Source organism: Cherax quadricarinatus, chromosome 93 (genome assembly GCF_038502225.1).
Source record: "Cherax quadricarinatus isolate ZL_2023a chromosome 93, ASM3850222v1, whole genome shotgun sequence".
Lineage (NCBI taxonomy): Eukaryota > Metazoa > Arthropoda > Malacostraca > Decapoda > Parastacidae > Cherax > Cherax quadricarinatus.
The window spans coordinates 8,591,486-8,604,600 of record NC_091384.1 but is presented as its reverse complement, the minus strand read 5'-3'; the positions used below and the strand labels follow the sequence as shown (position 1 = coordinate 8,604,600).

Here is a 13,115-nt window from a genome sequence, read left to right as displayed (position 1 = left end):
ATAGCATGACATGCTTGTATGTTATTATTAGTGGTCCTGAATGAGGTCTTGTATGAGGATACTCTTTGTATAGTGCCTGAAGGAAGAACAGTCGCAGTACTGTAGCTAGAAGAATATACAAGTAACTCCTAATCACAACACTCAAACTTATAATGACTGTTGGTCTGACTTGCACCTGAAATGTCCTCATAAGTTGTGATCTCTGAGTTATTTGTGTAAATTGTCTGAGTTATAGCCAGAGTATTGTTTTATTGTGCGATGAGAGAGTTAGTTTAGGTAGGGAAGCTGGGATGTTGTCTAAGGTGTTGTGGATAGTAAGGTGACAACAGTGTTGTTGTAGATAGTAAGGTGACAACAGTGTTGTTGTAGATAGTAAGGTGACAACAGTGTTGTTGTAGATAGTAAGGTGACAACAGTGTTCCTGTGGATAGTAAAGTGACAACAGTGTTCCTGTGGATAGTAAGGTGACAACAGTGTTCCTGTGGATAGTAAGGTGACAACAGTGTTGTTGTAGATAGTAAGGTGACAACAGTGTTGTTGTAGATAGTAAGGTGACAACAGTGTTCCTGTGGATAGTAAGGTGACAACAGTGTTCCTGTGGATAGTAAGGTGACAACAGTGTTGTTGTAGATAGTAAGGTGACAACAGTGTTGTTGTAGATAGTAAGGTGACAACAGTGTTCCTGTGGATAGTAAGGTGACAACAGTGTTCCTGTGGATAGTAAGGTGACAACAGTGTTGTTGTAGATAGTAAGGTGACAACAGTGTTGTTGTAGATAGTAAGGTGACAACAGTGTTGTTGTAGATAGTAAGGTGACAACAGTGTTGTTGTAGATAGTAAGGTGACAACAGTGTTCCTGTGGATAGTAAGGTGACAACAGTGTTCCTGTGGATAGTAAGGTGACAACAGTGTTGTTGTAGATAGTAAGGTGACAACAGTGTTGTTGTAGATAGTAAGGTGACAACAGTGTTGTTGTAGATAGTAAGGTGACAACAGTGTTCCTGTAGATAGTAAGGTGACAACAGTGTTGTTGTAGATAGTAAGGTGACAACAGTGTTGTTGTAGATAGTAAGGTGACAACAGTGTTGTTGTAGATAGTAAGGTGACAACAGTGTTGTTGTAGATAGTAAGGTGACAACAGTGTTGTTGTAGATAGTAAGGTGACAACAGTGTTGTTGTAGATAGTAAGGTGACAACAGTGTTGTTGTAGATAGTAAGGTGACAACAGTGTTGTTGTAGATAGTAAGGTGACAACAGTGTTGTTGTAGATAGTAAGGTGACAACAAGTGTTTGTTGGTCAATACAGGTGGAGAAATAATTCCTGATGTCAGTGTTAGTTATGACACAGTGGAGTGTTCAGTAATATAACTGAGATATTGCACTAACACTAGTGTTAGTTACAGTGATACTCTCAGTGGAATTTCTAATAACTGAATACCTTCCACTGGTTTACCTGTACATAGATAAATTAACTTACCCAGAGATGTAACAAACTGTATTTTATATTAACCCGTAAACGGTCCAAACGTATATATACGTTTTTTCAACATTTGATAGTATGTAAAAAAAGTAGATCATCTTTTTTTTTTTTTTTACATTTGTAAATGTGTAAAAAAAATCTTGATCTACGTTTTTTTTTTTGTTATATTTGAAACTATGTAAAAAAAAAAACGTAGAAAATGTGTAAAAAAATCTTGGTCTACGTTTTTTTTTTGTTTGAAAATATGTAAAAAACAACGTAGATCTACTTTTGGAGCACTACGCATGTGAACGTAGATCTGCTTGGACCGTTTACGGGTTAATTGATTTGTTTCATGCAAGATACTTGTGAGGAAGAATTGTATCATACAACACTGTTACTATCATATAACACTGTTACTATCATACAACACTTACTATCATACAACACTTACTATCATACAACACTTACTATCATATAACACTTACAGTCATACAACACTTACTATCATACACTTACTATCATATAACACTTACAATCATACAACACTTACTATCATATAACACTTACAATCATACAACACTTACTATCATATAACACTTACAATCATACAACACTTACTATCATACAACACTTACTATCATATAACACTTACAATCATACAACACTTACTATCATATAACACTTACAATCATACAACACTGTTACTATCATATAACACTGTTACTATCATACAACACTTACTATCATATAACACTTACAATCATACAACACTGTTACTATCATACAAAACTTATCATACAACACTGTTACTATCATACAACACTGTTACTATCATACAACACTTACAATCATACAACACTTACTATCATATAACACTTACAATCATACAACACTTACTATCATTTAACACTGTTACAATCATACAACACTATTACAATCATACAAAACTTATCATACAACACTGTTACTATCATACAACACCTCAGTCAAGTCCTAGACACTCATACAGCAGCTAGTCAGATTTTACCAGCAATATTTTTAACGCAACTGTCAAGAATAACTTGTACCATAACGACTGTCAAGAATAACATGTAGCATAACTTGTACCAGAATAACTGTCAAGAATAACTTTATTAAGTTAATAAATCGTTTTTTGTTGTTTGTTTTAATGATAAAAAAGTTGGATTTTTTCTTTCATATTTATTGTTTTAAAAAATATTTTTTTTATTATATATAAAATATATTGAACTTCTCTGTTGTTTTATTACAGTCATGGTACAGCTCCTGGTTCCAGGTACAGCTCCTGGTACCAGATACTGTTATAACAGTATCTGGTACCAGGTACTATTACGGTAGTCAAGGTACAATTTCTGGTCCCAGGTACTGTTATAATAGTCAAGGTATAGCTCCTGGCCCCAGGTACAGTTCTTGATCCCAGGTACAGCTTCTAGTCTCAGATGCAGCTCCTGGTCCCAGGTACAGCTTCTCTCTACCACCATCACTACCACCCTCTACCACCATCACTACCACCCTCTACCACCATCACTACCACCCTCTACCACCATCACTACCACCCTCTACCACCATCACTACCACCCTCTACCACCATCACTACCACCCTCTACCACCATCACTACCACCCTCTACCACCATCACTACCACCCTCTACCACATCACTACCACCCTCTACCACCATCACTACCACCCTCTACCACCATCACTACCACCCTCTACCACCATCACTACCACCCTCTACCACCATCACTACCACCCTCTACCACCATCACTACCACCCTCTACCACCATCACTACCACCCTCTACCACATCACTACCATTATCACTACCACCCTCTACCACCATCACTACCACCCTCTACCACAATCACTACCACCCTCTACCACCATCACTACCACCCTCTACCACAATCACTGCCACCCTCTACCACCATCACTACCACCCTCTACCACCATCACTACCACCCTCTACCACCATCACTACCACCCTCTACCACCATCACTACCACCCTCTACCACCATCACTACCACCCTCTACCACCATCACTACCACCCTCTACCACCATCACTACCACCCTCTACCACCATCACTACCACCCTCTACCACCATCACTACCACCCTCTACCACCATCACTACCACCCTCTACCACATCACTACCACCCTCTACCACCATCACTACCACCCTCTACCACCATCACTACCACCCTCTACCACATCACTACCACCCTCTACCACCATCACTACCACCCTCTACCACCATCACTACCACCCTCTACCACCATCACTACCACCCTCTACCACCATCACTACCACCCTCTACCACCATCACTACCACCCTCTGCCACCATCACTACCACCCTCTACCATCATCACTACCACCCTCTACCAATATCACTACCACCCTCTACCACCATCACTACCGCCCTCTACCACCATCACAAACACTACCACCACAACCACTACCACCCTATACCACCATCACTACCACCCTCTACCACATCACTACCACCCTCTACCACCATCACTACCACCTCTCTACCACCCTCTACCACCATCACTACCACCCTCTACCACCATCACTACCACCCTCTACCACCCTCTACCATCACTACCACCCTCTACCACCATCACTACCACCCTCTACCACCATCACTACCACCCTCTACCACCATCACTACCACCCTCTACCACCATCACTACCCTCTACCCTCTACCACCATCACTACCACCCTCTACCACCATCACTACCACCCTCTACCACATCACTACCACCCTCTACCACCATCACTACCACCCTCTACCACCATCACTACCAACCCTCTACCACCACCATCACTACCACCCTCTACCACCATCACTACCACCCTCTACCACCATCACTACCACCCTCTACCACCATCACTACCACCATCTACCACCATCACTACTACCCTCTACCACCATCACTACCACCATCTACCACCACTACCACCATCTACCACCATCACTACCACCCTCTACCACCATCACTACCACCCTCTACCATCACTACCACCCTCTACCACCATCACTACCACCCTCTACCACCATCACTACCACCCTCTACCACCATCACTACCACCCTCTACCACCATCACTACCACCCTCTACCACCATCACTACCACCCTCTACCACCATCACTACCACCCTCTACCACCATCACTACCACCCTCTACCACCATCACTACCACCCTCTACCACATCACTACCACCATCACTACCACCATTACTACCACCCTCTACCACCATCACTACCACCCTCTACCACAATCACTGCCACCACCCCTCTACTCACCACCATCACTACCACCCATCACTACCACCCTCTACCACCATCACTACCACCCTCTACCCATCACTACCACCCTCTACCACCATCACTACCACCCTCTACCACCATCACTACCACCCTCTACCACCATCACTACCACCCTCTACCACCATCACTACCACCCTCTACCACCATCACTACCACCCTCTACCACCATCACTACCACCCTCTACCACCATCACTACCACCCTCTACCACCATCACTACCACCCTCTACCACCATCACTACCACCCTCTACCACCATCACTACCACCCTCTACCACCATCACTACCACCCTCTACCACCATCACTACCACCCTCTACCACCATCACTACCACCCTCTACCACCATCACTACCACCCTCTACCACCATCACTACCACCTTCTACCACCCTCTACCACCATCACTACCACCCTCTACCACCATCACTACCACCCTCTACCACCATCACTACCACCCTCTACCACCATCACTACCACCCTCTACCACCATCACTACCACCCTCTACCACAATCACTACCACCCTCTACCACCATCACTACCACCCTCTACCACCATCACTACCACCCTCTACCACAATCACTGCCACCCTCTACCACCATCACTACCACCCTCTACCACCATCACTACCACCCTCTACCACCATCACTACCACCCTCTACCACCATCACTACCACCCTCTACCACCATCACTACCACCCTCTACCACCACCATCACTACCACCCTCTACCACCATCACTACCACCCTCTACCACAATCACTACCACCCTCTACCACCATCACTACCACCCTCTACCACCATCACTACCACCCTCTACCACCATCACTACCACCCTCTACCACAATCACTACCACCCTCTACCACCATCACTACCACCCTCTACCACCATCACTACCACCCTCTACCACCATCACTACCACCCTCTACCACCATCACTACCACCCTCTACCACCATCACTACCACCCTCTACCACCATCACTACCACCCTCTACCACCATCACTACCACAATAACTACCACCTTCTACCACAATCACTACCACCCTCTTTTTATGAAATGTTTCAGATGAATGCACAGGGTAATGCTCACTTGACGACAAACAAAGCCAGACTGACTCAGAACACGTGGGATGCATTGTGTGGGCGCAGGCAGGCGGACACGTTCAGTATGGTGGACCACTGTCAACTTGACGAAAACCGAGGTGATGAACAAAAACTGGGACAAGATTTTGATGAAAAAAGGCGTCGAAAACTGAATTTGACGAAAACCAGGGCAAACGACAACCGAGGTTCCACTGTATAAGTATATGCTTATATATATAAGTGTGCATTTGTGTTATGCTGGAGAGTAGTTACCATGTAAATTACTATATAACTGGTTGACATATAGCTCATGGGCTGCCAAAAATACTTAAATATGAAGACAACTTTAGGGGTAATAGTAATAACTCTAAGATATTAACAGAGCTATATCTGGAGGTTCACAGTGGTGTTGGGAGGTTCACAGTGGTGCTGGGAGGTTCACAGTGGTGCTGGGAGGTTCACAGTGGTGCTGGGAGGTTCACAGTGGTGCTGGGAGGTTCACAGTGGTGTTGGGAGGGTCACAGTGGTGTTGGGACGTTCACAGTGGTGTTTGGAGGTTCACAGTGGTGTTGGAAGGGGCACAGTGGTGTTGGGAGGGTCACAGTGGTGCTGGGAGGTTAACAGTGGTGCTGGGAGGTTCACAATGGTGTTGGGAGGATCACAGTCGTGCTAGGCGGTTCACAGTGGTGCTGGGAGGTTCACAGTGGTGCTGGAAGTTTCACAGTGGTGTTGGGAGGTTCACAGTGGTGCTGGGAGGTTCACAGTGATGTTTGGAGGTTCACAGTGGTGTTCGGAGGTTCACAGTGGTGCTGGGAGGTTCACAGTGGTGTTGGGAGGGTCACAGTGGTGTTGGGACGTTCACAGTGGTGTTTGGAGGTTCACAGTGGTGTTGGAAGGGGCACAGTGGTGTTCGGAGGTTCACAGTGGTGCTGGGAGGTTCATAGTGGTGTTGTGAGGTTCACAGTGATGCTGGGAAGTTCACAGTTCTTCCAGGATTGCAGTGATGCTGGGTGGTTTTCAGAGGTTCACAGTGGTGCTGGGAGATTCACAGTAGTACTGGGAGGTTAGTGGTGTTGGGAGGTTCACAGTGGTGCTGGGAGGTTCACAGTGGGGATGAAAGGTTCACATTGGTGCTGGGAGGTTCACAGTGGGGATGAAAGGTTCACAGTGGTGTTGTGAGGTTCACAGTGGTGCTGGGAGGTTAACAGTCGTACCAGAAGGTTCACAGTGGTGTTGGGAGGTTCACAGTGGTGCTGGGAGGTTCACAGTGGTGCTGGGAAGTTCACAGTTTTTCCAGGATTGCAGTGATGCTGGGTGGTTCTCAGATGTTCACAGTGGTGCTGGGAGGTTCACAGTAGTACTGGGAGGTTAGTGGTGTTGGGAGGTTCACAGTGGTGCTGGAAGGTTCACAGTGGTGTTGAGAGGTTCACAGTGGTGTGAAATTCACAGTGGTGCTGGGAGGTTCACAGTGGTGCTGGGAGGTTAACAGTGGTGCTGGAAGGTTTACAGTTGTGTTGGGAGGTTCACAGTGATGTTGTGAGGTTCACAGTGGTGCTGGGAGGTTCACAGTGGTGCTGAGAGGCTTATAGTGGTGCTGGGAGGTTAACAGTGGTACTGGAAGGTATACAGTTTTGTTGTGAGGTTCACAGTGGTGCTGGGAGGTTCACAGTGGTGTTGTGAGGTTAACAGTGGTGCTGGAAGGTTCACAGTGGTGCTGGAAGGTTCAGTGGTGTTGTGAGGTTCACAGTGGTGCTGGGAGGTTCACAGTGGTGCTGGGAGGTTAACAGTGTTGGGAGGTTCACAGTGGTGTGAGGATCACAGTGGTTCTGGGAGGTTCACAGTGGTGCTGGAAGGCTAACAGTGGTGCTGGAAGGTTCACAGTTGTGTTGGGAGGTTCACAGTGATGTGAGGTTCACAGTGGTGCTGGGAGGTTCACAGTGGTGCTGAGAGGCTTAGTGGTGCTGGGAGGTTAACAGTGGTACTGGAAGGTATACAATACAGTTTTGTTGTGAGGTTCACAGTGGTGTTGTGAGGTTCACAGTGGTGCTGGGAGGTTCACAGTGGTGTTGTGAGGTTCACAGTGGTGCTGGGAGGTTAACAGTGTTGGGAGGTTCACAGTGGTGCTGGAAGGTTCACAGTGGTGCTGGGAGGTTCACAGTGGTGCTGGAAGGCTAACAGTGGTGCTGGAAGGTTCACAGTGGTGCTGGGAGGTTCACAGTAGTGTTGGGAGGTGAGTGGTGTTGGGAGGTTCACAGTGGTGCTGGGAGGTACACAGTGGTGTGAGGTTCACAGTGGTGCTGGGAGGTTCACAGTGGTGCTGGGAGGTTCACAGTGGTGCTGGGAGGTTCACAGTGGTGTGACATTCACAGTGGTGCTGGGAGGTTCACAGTGGTGCTGGGAGGTTAGTGGTGTTGGGAGGTTCACAGTGGTGCTGGAAGGTTCACAGTGGTGTTGAGAGGTTCACAGTGGTGTGACATTCACAGTGGTGCTGGGAGGTTCACAGTGATGCTGGGAGGTTCACAGTGGTGCTGGGAGGTTAACAGTGATGCTGGAAGGTTCACAGTTGTGTTGGGAGGTTCAGTGGTATTGTGAGGTTTACAGGGGTGCCGGGAGGTTCACAGTGGTGCTGAGAAGTTCACAGTGGTGCTGGGAGGTTAACAGTGGTACTGGAAGGATCACAGTGGTGTTGTGAGGTTCACAGTGGTACTGGGAGGTTAACAGTGGTGATGAAAGGTTCACAGTTTTGTTGTGAGGTTCACAGTGGTGCTGGGAGGTTCACAGTGGTGTTGTAAGGTTCACAGTGGTGCTGGGAGGTTAACAGTGGTGATGGAAGGTTCACAGTTTTGTTGTGAGGTTCAGTGGTGCTGGGAGGTTCACAGTGGTGTTGTGAGGTTCACAGTGGTGCTGGGAGGTTCACAGTGGTGCTGGGAGGTTCACAGTGGTGTTGGGAGGTTCACAGTGGTGCTGGGAGGTTCAGTGGTGTGAGGTTCACAGTGGTACTGGGAGGTTCACAGTGGTGCTGGGAGGTTCACAGTAGTGTTGGGAGGTGAGTGGTGTTGGGAGGTTCACAGTGGTGCTGGAGGTTCACAATTCTTCCAGGATTGCAGTGATGCTGGGTGGTTCTCAGAGGTTCACAGTGGTGCTGGGAGGTTCAGTGGTGCTGGGAGGTTCACAGTAGTGTTGGGAGGTTCACAGTGGTGCTGGGAGGTTCACAGTGGTGTTGGGAGGTTCACAGTGGTGCTGGGAGGTTCAGTGGTGTGAGGTTCACAGTGGTGCTGGGAGGTTCATAGTGGTGCTGGGAGGTTCACAGTAGTGTTGGGAGGTTAGTGGTGTTGGGAGGTTCACAGTGGTGCTGGGAGGTTCACAGTGGTGCTGGGAGGTTCACAGTTGTGCTGGGAGGTTCACAGTGGTGCTGGGAGGTTCACAGTGGTGCTGGGAGGTTCACAGTGGTGCTAGGCGGTTCACAATTCTTCAGGATTGCAGTGATGCTGGGTGGTTCTCAGAGGTTCACAGAGGACCTGTGAGGCTCTCAAAAGCTCACAGAGGTTTAGCTGGAGGTTCAGCTAGAGCTCTCTCAAGATGACGTCTCTTACGTTCAGCTCTACGAACTTCAGCTTCCAGCTTCTTCTCTTCCTTCACCCGAGCTTTACGAGACTGTTCACAACTCTGTAAGAATATATCTGAATATATGAATATGGGAATATTTATATGGGAGTAGGAGAATATATGGAAATGTTTATATTACATGGGAGTAAAATATATGGGAATGTGATAATATGTGGGAGTATGCATGATAATATATGGGAATATATAAGAATATATGGTAGTATATATAAGAATATATGGGAGTATGTATATGAATACATGGGAGTATATATGAGAATATATAGTAATATATGAGAATATGTGTGAATATATACGAGAATACATGGGAGTATATGAAACTATATGGGTTTATAAGAATGTATGAAAATATATGACAGTATATGAGAGTATATATGGCAATGTATGGGAGTATATATTGGAATATATGGATTTATACATGAGAATATATGGTAATATATATAACAATATATGGTAGTATATATGAATATGTATGGGAGTAAATATGAGAATATATGGAAGTATATTTGACTATATGTCTCAACATAAGTTTAAGTTAGTAGTCTTAAAGATTACCTGACCAGGAAGATACCCGTAAAAGTAAATGATACCAGTAAAAGTGTTATCTAACCTGTATGATAGCAGCATAGGTTTAAGTTAGCAGTCTTAAAGATTACCTAGCTTATAAGATAGCAGCACAGGTTTAAGTTAGCAGTCTTAAAGATTACCTGACTTGAAAGATATCCATAAAAGTTTAAGTTAGCAGTCCTAAAGATTACCTGACTAGGACAATACCCATAAAAGTTGAAGTTAGCAGTCTTAAAGGTTACCTACCTCTGGAAGATGAGTAAACAATACTAGTAAGTTTGTTAGTAATCTTATAAATTACTTAACCTATAAGATAGCAGCACAGGTTTAAGTTAGCAATCTTAAAAGTTACTTCACCTGGAAGATAACATCTCGTAGTTTAGGGTCAATATTGTCCAGCTGGGCACAGAGGTCAGTAACTCTGGCCTCCAGCAGTGCTAACAGTGCCTCTTGACCCATCCCAGCACTTACTGCTGGCTTTAATGGCACTGATGTCATCTCTGTGGCTTCTGGCTTTACTTCACCCGCTTTATAAAGGAATAAAGATAATTACTTTTTTCTTTCATACATAGTTTTAAGAACAGGGTAAAAAAGCTAAAAACTGTATCTGATATGTGGAAAATTGAGAGGAAGGGACAGGAGCTGTGACTCAACCCTTGCATCCACAGACTAATACACTTACATTTAGGGACTGCAGTGGTCTTAACAGGCTGTTTCTTGGCACTGCTGGCACTGGTGGTTTCTGGCACTAGTGGAGAATACTCACTGGAGCCAAACACATCACTCACAACCTCAGCAATCTGAAAAAAATGATCAGATTTGAAAAACCCATGTATGTAGTCAAGTTTAATATGCGAGGGTGTTAGTTACCTTACACCTGCTGTCACTGTTCACCTAGCAGTCAGTAGGTACCTAGGAGTTAGTTACCTTACATCTGCTGTTACTATTCACCTAGCAGTATATAAGTACCTGCAGTCATTCACCTAGCACTAAGCAGGTACCTACATGTTGGTTACCTTACATCTGCTATCAATGTTCACCTAGCACTAAGTAGGTACCTAGGTGTTAGTCACCTTACACCTGCTGTCACTGTTCACCTAACAGTAATTAGGTACCTGGATTTTAGGTGATGGGAGGCTGTTGAACAGTCTTGGTCCCTTAGGCTTTCCCAATTGTAAATTATGATGCATCTTTCTCGCCTGCATTACACGGAGTACAGGTCAAGGAATTAATGACTTAAACATTATTATCACTGGTGCCTATTAACTGCTAGGTAAACAGTGACAGCAACAGCAGAAGATGTAAGGTGACTTGCACATATATCTCACCCTGCCCAGGATGCCACCCACAACAGTCAACTAACATGTATAGAATCACAAAGGACCTTGGAAAATAAGGAGATGAGCCAAAGAGAGAGAAATGAATATACATGGATAAGGAGGGAGGTCAAGCGACAGTTAAGAGAATAACGTAGCATCGAAAGCCAAATCTGACCCAAAGTTGTTTGTTATACAGTCAGATCAGGAGGAAAACAGTCAAGGACCAGGGGGTCAGGCTGAGGAAGGAAGGAGGGAAGATCACAAGAAATGTCTGAGAAATATATGAAGAGCACAATACCAGATTTAGGGAAGTATTTCCAGTGGAGACAGAAAGGTTTCCAGCAAATTGGGATGGCAGAGTACACCAGCAAGTGCTGGACACAATACACACAACCGAGGAAGAGGTGAAGAGGTTGCTAAGTGAACTAGATACATCACAGACAACATCTCTCCATGGGTCCTGAGCTGAGACTGTGTGTGTACCACTAACAACAACCTTCAACACATCTATCGTAACAGGGTTTGGAAGAAAGAAAATGTAGTCCCAATTTTTAAGAAAGGAGACAGACAAGTAGCATTAAACTACAGGCCAGTGTCACTGACATGTATAATATGTAAAGTTATGGAGAAGATTATCAGAAGAGTGGTGGAGCAGATAGAAAGGAATGAGCATACATACGACAACCAGCACGGTTTCAGGGAAGGGAAATCCTGCATCACAAACCTACTGGAGTTTTTATGACAAGGTTACAGAAGACAGGAAAAAGAGGGGTGGGTAGACTGCATTTTGTTGGACTGTAAGAAGGCTTTCGAAACAGCTCTGCACAAGATTAATGCAAAAACTAGAGGTGCAGGCAGGAATAACAGGAAAGGCACTGCAATGGCTCAGGGAATACCTGGCAGGAAGGAAACAAGAGTGATGGCATGTGACGAGGTGTCAAAATGGGCAACTGTGACGAGCGGGGTTCCGCAGGGGTAAGTCCTGGGGCCGGTGCTGTTTTTGGTATATGTGAATAACATGAAGGAAGGGATAGATTCAGAGGTGTCCCTGTTTGTGGACGATGTGAAGCTGATGAGGAGAATACAAGCTGATGAGGATCAGGCAGGACTACAGAGGGCTCTGGACAGGCTGCAAACCTGGCTCCTAGAGTTTAAACCTACCAAGTGCAAAGTCATGAAAATTGGGGAAGGTCTAAGAAGACCGCAGACGGAGTACAGGTTAGGGTGCCAAAGACTGCAAACCTCACTTAAAGAAAAGGATCTAACTGCTGCAGCATATGGGCAGGTAGGTAAGACACATAGGCAACAGTTAGGCAACTTTATTCCGAAACGTTTCGCCTACACAGTAGGCTTCTTCAGTCGAATACAGAAAGTAGGCAGAAGCAGTAAAGATGTGAAGATGATGTAATCAGTCCATCACCCTTGAAGTCTATGGAACTGAACTTCTCCAGGCTGAGGGACTGACAACCTCAAAATTCTACGACTTCAAGGGTGATGGACTGATTACATCGTCTTCACATCTCTACTGTTCCTGCCTACTTTCTGTATTCGACTGAAGAAGCCTACTGTGTAGGCGAAACATTTCGGAATAAAGTTGCCTAACTGTTGCCTATGTGTCTTACCTACCAACCTGTCGGTATTGTATACCATTTTGATGTTCAGCATATGGGCACCTGGTAAACCTAAGAACAGCATTTCAACATCTAGGT

General features: G+C 45.3%; 1 protein-coding gene across 1 annotated transcript in view; it reads right to left on the bottom strand.

Moving 5' to 3' along the window:
* Positions 1-6,224: 6,224 nt before the first annotated feature.
* Positions 6,225-13,115, bottom strand: part of LOC128703491 (uncharacterized) — a 28,213-nt gene continuing 21,322 nt past the window's right edge. Inside the window, exons 9-11 of the mRNA XM_053798185.2 lie at positions 10,770-10,887; positions 10,445-10,614; positions 6,225-9,562 (exon numbers count right to left, since the gene is read on the bottom strand). Of these exons, the coding sequence (XP_053654160.2) occupies positions 9,434-9,562; positions 10,445-10,614; positions 10,770-10,887 (417 nt within the window). The 3' untranslated portion in view covers positions 6,225-9,433. The remainder of the gene's footprint in view (positions 9,563-10,444; positions 10,615-10,769; positions 10,888-13,115) is intronic.